Raw genomic sequence first — 13922 nt, forward strand, 5'->3', positions numbered from 1 at the left:
CGGAGACCTGGCCTTTATTCTGACAACAGCCTCCCTCGTGGTCTGAAGCTGCTTGGTTGGTCTGTGAAGGCCAGAAAGCAGTAATGCAGAGTGATCCAAGGGGCTCTGGCACTGGGCCACCACGGTCCAATCCTCGCCACCCCAGCTGTGTGACTTTGGGCAAGTTTCTTAAGTTCTCTGAGACTCAGCGTCTTTCTCTACAAGCTGGGTGTAAGGGGAGTAGATGTGTAATGGGGATAATGAACCTCATGAGGGCCAGAGTGAGGATTAAAGAGACAACACAGGTCACAGTGTACATGCTCACCCAACCACCCCGTGTTATCATTCTGCCCTTAAGCCAAGGATCTGGGAACAAGGGCAGGATGGATTTCTCCCTGTTCGGAGAAAGGCTTGAAGGAAAATAAGGTCAGGACAGTATGTCTTCCTTAAGAGCTAAAACAAGAAGACCACCATGGCAGAGGAGAAGGGCAAGATGGCGAAGCCGGCAGTCTGTCCAGAGCGAGATGGGCAGCAAGCAGGGGAGAGGAGAAGGCTGCAGAGACTGGAAAACACTTGAGCTGTTTAGGGAAAAGAGCCTGCTTCCTCGGGGGAGTGTCTGAAATCCAGTCCAGCTGATTCCCAGTCACTTGGGGTTGAGATTTAGAACGAGTCAATTAGCAAAATCTGGGCCCAGAGTGCAGAGCCGACTCTCTCCCTGCCGTTGACGGGGCTCGGGCCAAAGGCCTATTTCCAGGACTCAGGTTCTAAACCTGCAGCTATCCCCTTCTGCCTTTGGCCCCAGTTCCATTGCTGCTGGGTACCCAGTACTGTGTCTGCTGATCCTCTAGAATGCCAGAGTCTAAAGGGAAAGGGCCATTCAGCGACCGTTCCAGCGCCCCCTGGCAGCCTGCCTTCAGGAACTCTCCCTTGTCCTTCATATCAAATCTGGTGTGAAGCTCTTGCGCTTTTCTCGGCTACCCCTCAGACATATGAACTCTGGGAGCTTAGTCTCCACTGTACGGAGAATAAGGCATTCATTTATCCTAAGGCATCTCCTCTAGAGCTGAAAGGGCCACAGCTTCCACACGCACGATATCATCCTCCTGACTCTTCCGGAAGGAGATGATTGATTTCTCTGCTTCCGCCTGCAAAGAGCAAGCCTCTGCATCTGGGAAGAGCAGTGGGTCAGGTGGAAAGGCCCTGGCTAGAAGACCAGCTCAGCCTCTTGCCAGCCGTGTGACCTGGGATCAATCATTTAACTTCTCTGAGTCCCTGGCCCTTTTATCCATATAGCAAGGCTGCTGGTGGCCTGGGGAGATAATGCCTGGGGACCCTGGCTGCCACCCTGGAAACCCCGCTGTCCCTGTGAGGAACCCTCCCAGAGACGGCCTCCACCCTCACTCTGCAGACCCCACCTGGGCTGTGTGTGAGAAAGGCGGGCTTTGGTGGATGAAAAATGTTTAAATAAAAGATTAAAAAAAAAATAAACAGACAAGACATACATAAAGAGATGTCCTTATTTCCAACAGGTCCCAGCTCCCAAAGGGTCAAAAGACCAGGCCAGCAGAGACCCGGCATGGCTCCTTCCAGGAGAGACAGAGTTTCAAAAGACCCAGCGCCTGAGAACTCAGAAAACACGGGATGGGGGGCGGGGGTGTGAGGAGAACTTAAAGGATCACTTTGTATTCAAATCGCACAGATGGCCTTTTTAACAATAAATGGTTTGCTCCCATCCTCCCGGCTCCCAGGCCCCAGACACCAAACCAAGACAATTGGACCGTCAGGAAAGAGACCATTGTGTAGGCTTCTTAGAATGATTTATGTGGAGGGCGGGGCCCAGCCGTGTTTCCCGTGATTATGACTCTCAGATGCCATTTCCATAGCATGTCCATCATCCCGGGCTGGGACGGCCAGGGACGCTGAAGAGCAGCAGCCGCTCGGTCGTGCTTCATCTTCTCGAGCCCGAGGAGCCCAGGGCATTGTTTCATCGATCTGAGAGGCAGAGCCTCAGTGGTGCTGTGGCTCCCCGCGGTCCCCAGATGGACGAGCCTGGGCCCTCCAGGAGCTGATGTTTGCTCCCCCAGTGGCCGGCTGGGCCTAGGACCCCAACGAGAGCACCGGTCAAGTCGGCAGGTTGTCGGGGACAAGCTGGGAGGAAAGCCCTGTCCCCAGGGCTCCGTGTTGTGTTCTGATTCTCCACTTCCCGGTGGCCAGAGCTCCTGTCCTCGGCAACAGTCTGGGGGGCTAAGGTTGGTCACCAGGTCCTGGAGAGTCGAGCTTGCTGCCTTTCCAGACAGGCGATCCTCCCGGGCCTCGCATTCCCCTTAATGTCATTTTATAAGGGAATCAAATGAAATTCAAGTGCAGCTTGCTGTCTCTGTGGAGGCAGCTGCTCAGCCTCTCAAAATGAACCCTGCAGGCGGAGCCCAGGCCCCCAGACACGGGTATCGCCAGGCCGTGAGGCCCAGCCTGTTCCCCTGCTGGGCTGGACTGGCAGATACATGCTGTCCCCTCTTTAAGAGGTGTCTGATCTTGCCTACATGGGAGGTGAGGGACATAGCATTCCCTTCTGGACCATCCTTCATGGAGTTCAAGTGGCCACAGCAGCTGAACAACCTCACCAGGCATAAGAGCCCTCTCTAAAGACACTGAGCTCTTACAGGACACAACACAGAGACCATCCAAAGTCCAGGGGCTTCTCTGGCTTGAGCCATCTCTCCAGCCTCTTTGATCCCCCTTTTTCTATGCAAGTGACTGTGGTCCTACATACACCCTTTGTGTCCGACCTGTATTACTCAGACCTGTGACCTCTGGCTTCCCTCCCTCTAGGTCTTGGCAGTTAGAGAAGGGTAGGAGAGCTGTCCAAGCCTGAGCTCCAGGCCGTGAGCAGGCTGGGCTCTAATCATTGTCCCCCAATAGGTCTTCCTTTAGCTGAGCCTCACCTAGCCCCAGTCCCTGAACCTTGGGAGCTCTGCAGAAAGCAAACCAAATCTGTTTCTAGAGGGCTGTGTCCCGGCTTCCTGTTGGGCCACTCAGCACAGGATGGGCAATCTCTACTGAGGCCTGGGGGCTGTGAACTTTCCCACCTGGGCCAGGCAAAGCCCCAGCTGTTCCCACCTTTCAGTGAGTTCCCACTGCTAGGACTCAGCACTGTTGCCCAACAGGCCCAGCCAGGAGGAGGCTCTGTGAAGAAGGCTCCAGAGCTCACTTGCATCACTGAGAGAACAAGACAAAGTGGAGGAGAACAAAGGCGGATGGGGGCCAGGGAATTCTCTCCTCTCAGCCCAGAGCCTCCACTGTATCCCAAGGTCTGGAAAGTCACATACATAACTCCCCAGACTATCCAGGACAGGCCACCACAGCTCTTCACCCAGAAGACTGAACGGACCCCTTAACTGATGCCTTTACACCCACTTGGGTGCCTCCTTGGGCTCTCTGCTCTTCTAGAAATCAACCTGAGGCTGTCCCTCTCTCGAAAGCCTTCAGTGGCTTCCCACTGTATCTAGAGTGACATCAGCAAAACATTAACCACCATGGCCCTGTGTGATCTGGCCCCACCCACCCTCCTGGTCTGCCTCCTCACGCAGCTCCAGCCACACTAGTCTTTGTCGGCCCCAGCAGGCCAAGCTCTTTCCCATCCCAGGTACTGTCCCCAGGCTGTTCCATTTGCCTGGAACACTCCTTCCAAAATCCTTGACTGGCTAACTCCTTTCTGGCCTGCAGGTCTCAATTTAAAAGGTATGATATTCCCTGCCCACTGCCCCCCACCCCCCCACTGCAATCTAAACAATATTCTCTCTTAAAGGAATCCTTTTTCTTCATGGATGATCAGTTTGTCATCGTGTGCGTGTGCGTGTGTGTGTGGATCTATTTAATGCTCACCCCCCTACTAGGGCTGGTGTCTTGTAAGAGCAGAGACCATATCCACCTCCTTCTCCACAGAATCCCCAACTCCTAGCCCAGAGCCTGGCATAAAGTAGATGGCCCCAAAATATCTGCCAGATGAAGGAATGAATGAATGAGAACGGATGAAGAAGTGATTGCATAGAGATGTCTTCTGGCAGTGGAGTCTGATGACATTGCTCTCCAGCAGGGCTGACCTCCGCCAACCTCTCCTATGCCCCCAAAGCAGGCGCCGGCACCACGGGAAGCCCAGATGCTCTTTCTTCTCCTTCCTCCTCATGGAGAAAAAGTTGGAGTCTTCTCCATCTGGGACTTTCTGATGCCAGTCGGCACGTGCCCACAGATACTCTCACACCACTGTGGTCCTTCTGAAGCCAGTCCACACACACACCCGTGAGGCCACTCCCTTCAGATGACCCTAGGCCCACCATCTTGGTCCTCCGTTTTGGGTCCAGTTGACTTGAGGTTACTGTGTGGTAGGGGATGCCCAAGAAAGGGTTAAGTTGCCAGAAGCAGAGTCCTGCCCTTGGGTTTGCTCAGCCAATCAGAGTCTGTCCTGATGAGGTAAAGCTTCTATCCTGGGTAGCATTGGTTGAGTTGGCCGCCCCCATCTCCTGCTGGAGGGAGCCATAGGGGTGGAGTTTCTGTGGAACCAGACAGAACTGGAATTAGCTCGCTGCCTACTCAGGCCAGGGCTGCCTGTCTCCACGACCTGCCCCTGTTCCTTCCTAAGGTGCTTGGACAGACCGTGGCATCTCCCGGGTCCTGCCTCTAGCTGACCAGTGGAGATGACAAGGCGTCCCATCTGGGAGAAGGCTCAGAGCCAGAGGAGACTCGGGAGGCCTCAGTTTCCCTGCCTGGGCCCCAGAATACAGCGGCTGGTTAGCAGGCAGTGACCTGGAGCACGCATCCCATGTGCTCAGAGCAGCAGCGTTCAGCTTCAATAAGCAAGGCCACTAGACGAATCTTCCTATATAAACATAGCTTTCAAGTGATAACAAGAGCGGCTAGTTCACAGAGCTCTTCTTGTGTGCACATGACACGAGCTTAATCGTCCTGAGAACCCTGTCAATCCGTCCACTTTCCTGACGAAAACACTGGGTCTCGGCGAGGCTCGGTGCCTCTCCTGAGCTCATAGGGTGGTCAGAGTTTATGCCTCCCGTATCACTTGCTGGATTATTTCTGAGCAGTCTGTTGGCATATCTGTCTCCGCCCCTGGACTGCGATCTTGCAAGGCAAGAGCGTGGTGGATCCATCTGTGTATTCCCACCAGGGAGTCCGGGGTGCACCCCTAGAACGGAGCTGTTCCTGCTGCCCTGCACCCCTCTCCTACCTGACGGCCATCGGCAGCCTGCTCTCCTCAGAGGCTTCCTCCAGCCCAGGCCCGTGCCATGCGTGTGGCAGGGGCTCAGAGGAGGTTCCCAGAGTGGACGGCGAATGTGCGGCCTGGACCCTGCCAGGCGGTCTCAGGACCCCAACAGGCTCACCTTTAAACTGTGGCTTGCCATTCCTAGTCTCCTCTGCCCAGTGAAAGGAAAGTTCCATAGGACAGGTCCCATCCATCTCTGGGACCCCAAAGGACCTAACCCAGTGTCTGGCACAGAGGAGTCATCTGTTTTGTGTGTCTGATTAAATAACCAAAGAAAGATGCACCTGTTTGCCCCCGTTGGCCCCAGGCAGGACTACCTGTGAGTTATTCTAGATCAGAAGCATCCCAGCTTCCCTCCCCATGGGGGGCAGTCTAGTGAAAGTTATCTGAGGCAGAAGAAAGGCAGGTTCCCTCTAGGAATCCATACTGAAGCAAGGAGGCAGGGTTCTGATGAGAAAGAAGGGTGTGGGGAGTGGAAGGAAGCTGGGTCTTAATTGTACAGAGAGGAGAGCTCACATGGGTGACCAAGGGCAGCCTCTTCCCTAACTGCAGGCAGCTCCAAGGGAGCTGGAGAAAGGCAAAGGAGGCCCCAGAGACGGGGTATAGGCTGGACACTGCCTGCCTCATTGTGTCCACACTATCCCAGCTGGAGGGCCCCAACCCCAGCTGCAACCCACAGGTGCTCCAGGGACAGCACAGAAAGCCTGTGACTGCCCTAACAGACCTGGCCCCTACAGGCATTAGAGTTCACGGGCAATCCAGGCCTATGGAAATCTATAGGGCAGGGTTCCCTCATGGAGACTGCATAAATCCCAGGCCCTCCATGATAATCTTCCCTGGGAAGCTTTCAAGGCCATCAGAAAGTTCAAAGAGCTAGAAGGAGCCATCTGACCAATGCAGGAGTAGGACCACTGAGGAACTGCTGCAGAGGTCACACACAGGTGGCGGCCCATCTGTCTCTCTGTTGTTCTTGGAATCCATCTTCTTCCACCGCCCTCTGCCTTTCCCAGCAAGCATTTCATGCTCAGGGCGTCCCATTTATGGTTTACAAGCTTGGGAATAACTTTGTGTTCCTTGAGGTGTATGAAGGGTCCCCCCTTCCAAGGGATCAGCAAACACTATTGAACAGGGTGGAGAAGGGGCAGCATGGGACTCCAGGAGATCCCCCTGCAAACCTTCTCTCCCCAGAGAGGCATCTGGGTTGGGGCAGGGAGCAGCCTGGGCAAAGGCTTCCCTTGTGCGGCGGAAGGCGGAGCATTCTCAGAAAGAACAAAGAAAAGGCATTTAAAATAAGTAAATAAATAAAGGCGTGCTACTCAGGACAAATTAATCAAGCAGGACTCTTTCTGCCTGAAAAGCAAGAAGCTGGGGCCTGAGCTCTGCCTGGCCTTCCCTCTTCTCTCTCTCTGGAGGTCAGCAACCTTAGCAGAAAGGCTGTGGTCCAGCCCTTGGCAAAGACGTTCCTGGTCACCTCTGAGGCTGCCAGGACCTGGTGGACCTGAGTGCAGGTGGCTGACCAGTGGGCCGGCTGGATGGCCACTAGGCCAAGTTGCTAAGGTTGCTAGAATGCTCCCGGAACTCCATGGGCCTGGAGAAAATCATATTTACCAGAATTTTTCTCAGGGAGCTTTTTATAATGGACCAAAAGGAGTAAGTTGCTAAGAAGTGTGTGTGGTGGGGGAGATTGGGCCTGAGACCCCAAGGGGGATTGCCTGCCTAACAGAAGGTGCTTCCATAAGTCCCTTCTTAGGATGGTGGGCATGGGGTTGTGCAAGGCCACTGCAGGGTTTAGTTCTCAGGCAAGGGGGCAATTCTGAGGCTGTCCCAGTGCTCTTTCTTTACCCTTCTCCCCCCAACACACAGCTGCTCCAGTAAACACACATTTAAGGAGTTTTGATTTGAAGAGTTATCTAACTGTTGCCAGCCCAGGGCACCCATAGGTCTTGGCATGGCCCCAAAGCTGGGCCCCAAACTCTGGGGTCCTTCCAGTGTCCGCCAGCCAAATCCACAGCCGGCAGGGCCCAGAGCCTATCTCGGAAACTCGGACTACCTTCAGCCACTCACAATGCCCTCCCAACCAGAGATGGAGAGACCACCCCAGGCACCGAGAACACAGTTGTCAACACACTCCAGAGCCTGCAAACACTGAAGTTGAAGCAGAAAGAATTCTTCCCCCTCACCCATCAGAAGGAGGTAAACCCAAAATATAAGAAAGCTGGGGGAGGGGGGCATGAGTTCAACCATGAATCATCCCAGGGACCGCCCCAAGTGCAGAGAATGACCTGGTTTCTAACCATGACCAAGCCAGGATCAAGGGTACCAGGCAGCCTACAGCATCAGCGACAGGTTTCGGATCAGCAGGAGAGCCTGACAATGGGAGAGTAGCAGCAAGGAGCTGGTGGGGGGGGGGGGGGCGGTAGTGCAGTCCCCACCGCTGTGGTTGAGCGTCCACTGCGTGCCGGGCACTGTGCCAGGAACTGCGTCTGTACCATCTCATTTCCCTCTCCCAGCAACCCTTTGAAGGAGGAACTATTGTTCCCAGATGGGGACACCAAAGCGTTGAGCAGTAGCGTGACTTGCCCAAGGTCAAGTGACTTGTCAGCCAGTGGTAGAGTGTGAGTCGAAGTCCATGTTCCCGCTGTCCCCCTTCATCAAGTTACTCTTGTCTCCGGCTGGTATAAAACAAAGTAACTTCCAAGACTGAGATGACCAAATTCTCAGATGGTTACTCCCTTCATGAGGGAATAGCCACGGAGCTGCTATCCGCTGCCACTCCAGGCGCGGCTGCCCAGAAGCCCCCTGTCCGCAGCAGGCCCGTCCCCAGCAGGCCCCACCGTATGCCCGCCAAACGCACGGGGAAGAAGACCCGACCGCCCGCTTTACTGGCTCATCCTCTCGCCCTGAGCCAGCGGACAACCCACTCAGATCTTTCTGCAGCCAACCACATCAAACCCCCAAATGGCCAACACTTTCAGTAGAGAGAAGTCACCGGCATGATTCACAAACAGGAAATACAGCTGTGCCCAGTGGCTGGCCTCCAAAGGGGAAGGCCATGACCTGGCTCCCATCCCCTCCACAGGCACTGGACCGGCTTCGGGGCACCCATCTCCAGTCAGCCTCAGCAGGAAGGCTCTAATCTTTCCTGATGCTCCAGTTGGCTGGCGCCCTCCCCCCATCCCCAGCCAACTCTACTTGGCTCCACTTGGCCATGGCCTGCATCAAACCAAAACAGCTTCCGCTGCGGACATCGCCTCCCAATGGTACCAGCCCTCGGCCAGCGTTAAACACCCAGTGCACTACCCCTAGGCACGACCTACCCCGTGGCAGAGGGCCCTCCCTGCCAGGCGGCAGCAAAAGGCCAACCCCAATTCGAACTGGCCAGAGGCAAACCATCTAATGGAGCCAAGAAGCGATGGCCACGGTCCCTTAGGCACCGTTGTTCTACCTGAGCGATGCGAAACCCACTCAGTGGACCCTGTAACATGCCGAGAGGGAGAGACATTCAAGCACGGGCCTCTCTGCCAAGAGCTTGTTGCTCAGGTCCAAGTACTAAGCTGGAGCTGGTCCCAGGCTCAATGCGGAGGCTTGAGGGTCCGGGCTGGGAGGGGAAGCCGGGCAGCCAGGGCCGTGGCCGCCAGCAAGGCCCTTACCTTGCGCTCCGGGGGCGAAGCCGTGAGCTGTTGCTGCTTAGCGATGTTCTCCGACAGGCACCAGCACACTCTCTTCTTCTGCTCCTGTGAGTGCGCTTCCAAAGTGAATAAGCACTCTGCCTTCTGACGTCAGGGCAAACAGAGGAGAGGATGGTCAGGGCTGCTCCCTGGTTCAGGGGGCTCCCAGGCCCAAGCCCGTCCCTGGATTCCAGAGGGTGAGGCTGCAGCAGGGAGGGGAGGGACGGCTAAAAGCCACAAATGCACACTAATCCCCAGTGACATCGAGGCAGCCCGAGGAGCAAGGAAGCTGGATTGGGGGCCAGCTGGCGAGCGCGCGGTGTGTGCCCGCGGGTTGGGGGCGGGGGGAGGCGTTAGTTCCCAACACAGTGGAGGCCTGTGGAGAGCCACAGGACAGAAACGCTGAGGTCACCCCCGGGGACAGGCAGCACAAGGCAGCAGCTGAGGGAACACATGGGGAACCCAGAGGGCCAAGGTCTCCAGCCCTCTGATGCCCTGTGGAGCCAGGACCCCACCTCCCACTCACAAAGCCCCTCTCCCCCCGACCTCGGCACAGGATCTGATCACAAGGCCCAGGTTAGATGGGCAGTTGGACAGACATACCAACAGAACTCAACCAGAAACTCAGGTCCCTTCAGGAAGTCTTTGGCAAGCATAGTCACGTGGCCCCCTACAGCCACACCAGTGCCTGGCACAGGAGCTGGGTCCGACCCGACCCGGGGTCTTTCAGCCCAGCCAAGTGCAAGGACAGACACCAGCACGGCCACTGCTGTCATTCCCATCCCGCTTTGCCATCTAACCTCGTTAAGTGCCGTCTCGTCCCCCCAACTAGACTAGAAAATCCTTCCAGGAAGGCCTTTTCCATCTCGACCCGGCATAGTCCTTGGCAAGTAATGGCCTCGGTAAGCTCTGGCTCCTGGAGAGACTTCCGGGATGAGGTCAAAGCCAGGCCAGCTTTGGCACAAGCATCAGGGCGCTGCCGAGACCCAGGGAGGTGGCCCTGGGGAGCTGGAACATGTTGGGGGGAAGGGCAGGGGTGGGCTTGGAGGCAGTTGAGCAGGCCCAGGGCTATCATGCACTGTAGAACACTCTGGTCAGGGGACTGCAGGCTCTTTCCGACTCCGCTGGAATTTGATTATAACCTCACAGGGCTGTGATTACATGAGCTCAGCCAGGGAGCTGAGAGCAGGAGCTGGATGGCGTGGAACTGAGAAAAAGACAGGGTTTATATGCAGTCCTTCCCCGTTTTGCAGTTGGACAGGCCTGGCTTGAATTCCAGCTTTGCCACTTCCTACCTGTGGACCTCAGGAAAGGCTGTCAAATGGGAACAGTAACGACATCACCCCCTCTCAGAGCTCGTGAGCGGGTAAGTCACGAGAACAATTGGAGGCCTCAACAGACAGCAGCTACCGTTGCTATCACTCCACACTTTGCTCATTTAATAAATATTTATTGAGTACCTGCTACATGTCAGGGACGCTACTGAGACTGAGCTCTGGCACTCAGGTTGGGGCAGAGACAATAATCCAATACACAATGAAGTAATATCGTTGCTAATTGGGAAAAGGCCAAAAGGGAGAGGTGTTGCTTGAGCCTGGTGGTCAGAGAATGCCTCTCTACAGGGGCAGCTTTTGGATGAAGGCTGGAATACTAAAGGCCAGCAAGGCAAGGGCTTGGGAGAAACTGTTCCAGGCAGAAGGAACAGCACATGTGAGGGCTCTGAGCCGAGATGGTTACCAGCATCATCGACTACCACGTGCAACAGTCTCAATTCTGCCACTACCCCTCCAACCCTTAGGGATGCCACCCTTGGGGTGGGGCCGGCTCCCATGCTAAGTGTTCCCAGAGCACCAGCCACTCCTCTCCTGCCTCAAAGTGCTCAGAAGCTGATCTTCCTAAATGCATCGGAGAGGGAAGAAATCGCCTCCCCTTAGCTTCAGGGAACTGGGCGGATATGGGGAGGAAATCCTCCCATTTAACAAGATTCCCTCCACTTCTCAGAACCCCCAGCCCACTGCAGGGGAAGGACAAGCCCAGCAAAAAAGACCCCAAGGTTCCACGTAGGGAAGCCAGCTAGGGCAGGAGCTGACCCGAGGGCCCTGTGCTCCATCTCATCATGTTCCCCTGCCAGGTGAGGGGAGAGGCAAGGACCATGGTCCCTTCCAGCTTAGAAAGGCACTTCTCCACGAAGCTGGCCCTGCCTCTACCTAGCTCTTTGGGCTTCAGCAAATCCCTTAATCTCCCGGAGCCAGACCTCCTCTTCCCTTTCTGTGCCAAAGCAGGAATTCTGCCTTAATAACAATTCATTTTATCTAACTCATTTTAAAGAGTATTTTCCCACCCATCCATGCTCTCATTTTGACCTTGACAATCCCACGAAGAGCTAGGGAGGGCTTAGATGGTTACTCCCAATCCAAGGAAGAGGAAAACCAAGGCTCGGAGTGGCTGAGGGCCTCCTCCAGCTCTTAATGCCAGTGAGCAGCAGAAGGAAGTCTCAGAGCCTTGCAGAAACACGCGTTGAGATTTGATTCCCCCAAACCCAGGAGGCCCCCTCAGAGGCTGCTGGGCTGCCAAGGGCTGGCAGGAATGCTCCCCCTTACAGACTGGGCCCTAAACAACCCGAGCACGAAGGCCTTCAAAGAGCAATGCCAGCCAGCGGCTCTCAGAGCAGCTACAGAGCTCGCTGGAACCGTTTTGTTCTATTCTACACTGCTCTGGGTTCGAGGACGGTGGCCCCTTCCTACAGGACAGCAGGAGAGCCTCCCCTCACAGTGACAGGGCTGCCAGGGTCCTCATCTTGGGACACCCACAGACATGCCATACCCCTCATAGCACTAAGTGCTTCACCGGTGGGGTCTCAGCCCTTCTTCCAACAACATTGCCAGGTAGAGGCTGTGGTTCTCTCCATTTTGCTGACACCCACAAGAACCACTTCCTCTTCCCTGCCCTGTGGATAATCTCTTTCTAGAAAATCATACTTCCCTCTGCCTGGGACGGTGACCATATGACCTGATTCAACAGGAGAGTTTGGGGCTGAATCTCTGGACCTGAGAGCTTGAAGCGGAAAGCTTCCTAAGGCTAGGGAATCCAGAAGCCTTCTGAGCTACCAAAGACCTAAACCCAGGCCTGGCCAGGGGCCTGGGGTTGGCTGTCCTAAATGGGCAAACATCTCGGGGGCTCCTTGCTCGCCAGGCTCCTCTCTAGGTGCTTTGGAGGCTGGTCTGGTAAAGAGAGAAAGCACAGAACCAACTCCCTCCAGGGAAGCTGAACTCCCATGTGCATACATCTGTCCAAATCAGGGACCCCCCTGCCTGCCTGGGGGCGCGATAGGAATGTTCTCTCTTAATCCCCACGTGATTTAACTCACTGCTTCTGATGCCACTGCACACTGAGCCCTCACACACCAGAATCCAGGGCTGCGGCCCTAAGCATCCTTGAAGGCATCCTCACGTCACTCACCCAGAGACAGGGCTCCTGATGGGGCAGTACTGGGCCTGGGCCTCTGCATTCAAACATCCTCAAATCCAACCAGAAACCCAGGTCCTCCTGGCCTCCTTAAAAACCCTGTCTTGCCTTACCTCCTCGTTCTTGAACGGGTATTATTTTTGTAGGAACCAAAACCCCTTCTGCTACTGTTTGTTCACTCGCCTTGATGAACCTCTCTTTTAGTTCTAAAGACCTGATGACCCAGGTAGGAAGGAAAGGCACAGCTGTTAACCATTTTCCAGACGAGAACACTGGGGCTTGGAGAGGCTAAGTCAGCAGCCCCAGGAGACCTCAGGAAAGGAGAGTCAAAGTCTGCCTTCTGCCTCCTCCAGAGCCTGTAATCTGACCACATTTGTATAACTCTGTGTGTACATTACAAGGAACATGAGATATTCCTCTTAGCTTTCTTTTTAAAAAGTCAATAAATCATTAGTGATGTCTCTAATGGAGAATAAATGAATACGAAAAGCTCTCCCCCCGTTATGAAGCTGACAATAATAATAACTCCCATTTACGGAGCACTCACCGTGTGCCAGACTCTGTGCTAAGTGCTTTGGCCAGGGTATCTTATTGAATCTCATTTAATCATTACGACAACCCTGCCAGGTAGGCCCTGTTTCAGCCTTGTTTCAGAGAGGCGTATGTGACTTGCCCAGATCACTCAGTTAGGAAACGGCAGAGCCAGATTCAAGTCTAGGTCTTCCTAACCCCAGAGCACAGACTCTTCAATGAATGGAGCATGGGATCAGATTCTAAGCGAACAGTCCTTGACCAACATGACCTTTGTCCCAGGGAACCCAGTGTCTTCAAGCTAGCAGGGGGCTGCATCAGTCCCCTGTGTTTGCAGGGGCTGAGGGACACCTGTCCAGGAGAACAGAGGCCCCAGGGCCGAGCACTGCCTAGGACAATCCCACCCAGGACCTACTGCGGGGAAACACCCAAAGCTGGGGCCAGCCAGGCAACTGAGGCTTTCTGGATGCCATGGAAAACCCTTCAAACGCCTGACTCTCTTGCCTCACTTTCTTTTCCAGGAGCCACCTGCATGTTAGACAATGAAGATACACCATTTGTCAGAAGGTCCCATGAAGACATGAATTTGGGGCTCCCCATGGGATCCAAAATCAGCAGGACAAGCAGGACAAGCAGGCACCCTGGCTTCCTGTTTCAGACGTGCCTCTCCCCACAGCCTCTACGGAGAAAAGAGAGGCCTCTGGCTGCCTGTGAGCCCGCATCTTCCAGCCCCCCCGGCTCAGAACTCCTGGCACTTTAACTGAACTAAAAGGCCGGGGATCAATACCCTTCGGCAGTCTTTGGAGAGCCAGGAGGTCCCAGGTCCCTGGAAGCCAATGAGCAGAAGTGCTTTTCTCTGGGCCGCACAAACCAGCTGGCAGGAAGCTCTCCTGGCATTAAAGAACCTGAAGCTTCATCTCAGGCCCTGCCAGGGAGAACTGGAAGCCAGAGGGGCAAGGCCAAGGGGCCAAAGCTCTGGCTTTCCCCAGGCTTGTTCATAGATGCTA

General features: G+C 55.0%; 1 protein-coding gene across 8 annotated transcripts in view; it reads right to left on the reverse strand.

Moving 5' to 3' along the window:
* RGS3 (regulator of G protein signaling 3) overlaps positions 1-13922 on the reverse strand; it is a 129997-nt gene that overhangs the window by 44320 nt on the left and 71755 nt on the right. For 6 of the 8 annotated variants that reach the window (XM_046021748.1, XM_046021749.1, XM_046021750.1 and 3 more), the window contains one exon: positions 8902-9024. In XM_046021748.1, coding sequence (XP_045877704.1) covers positions 8902-9024 — 123 coding nt within the window. Of the gene's footprint in view, positions 1-1779; positions 4527-8901; positions 9025-13922 lie in introns of those variants that run through there. The other 2 variants (XM_046021754.1, XM_046021758.1) reach the window with 1 other exon arrangement.

This window comes from Meles meles, chromosome 11 (genome assembly GCF_922984935.1).
Source record: "Meles meles chromosome 11, mMelMel3.1 paternal haplotype, whole genome shotgun sequence".
NCBI lineage: Eukaryota > Metazoa > Chordata > Mammalia > Carnivora > Mustelidae > Meles > Meles meles.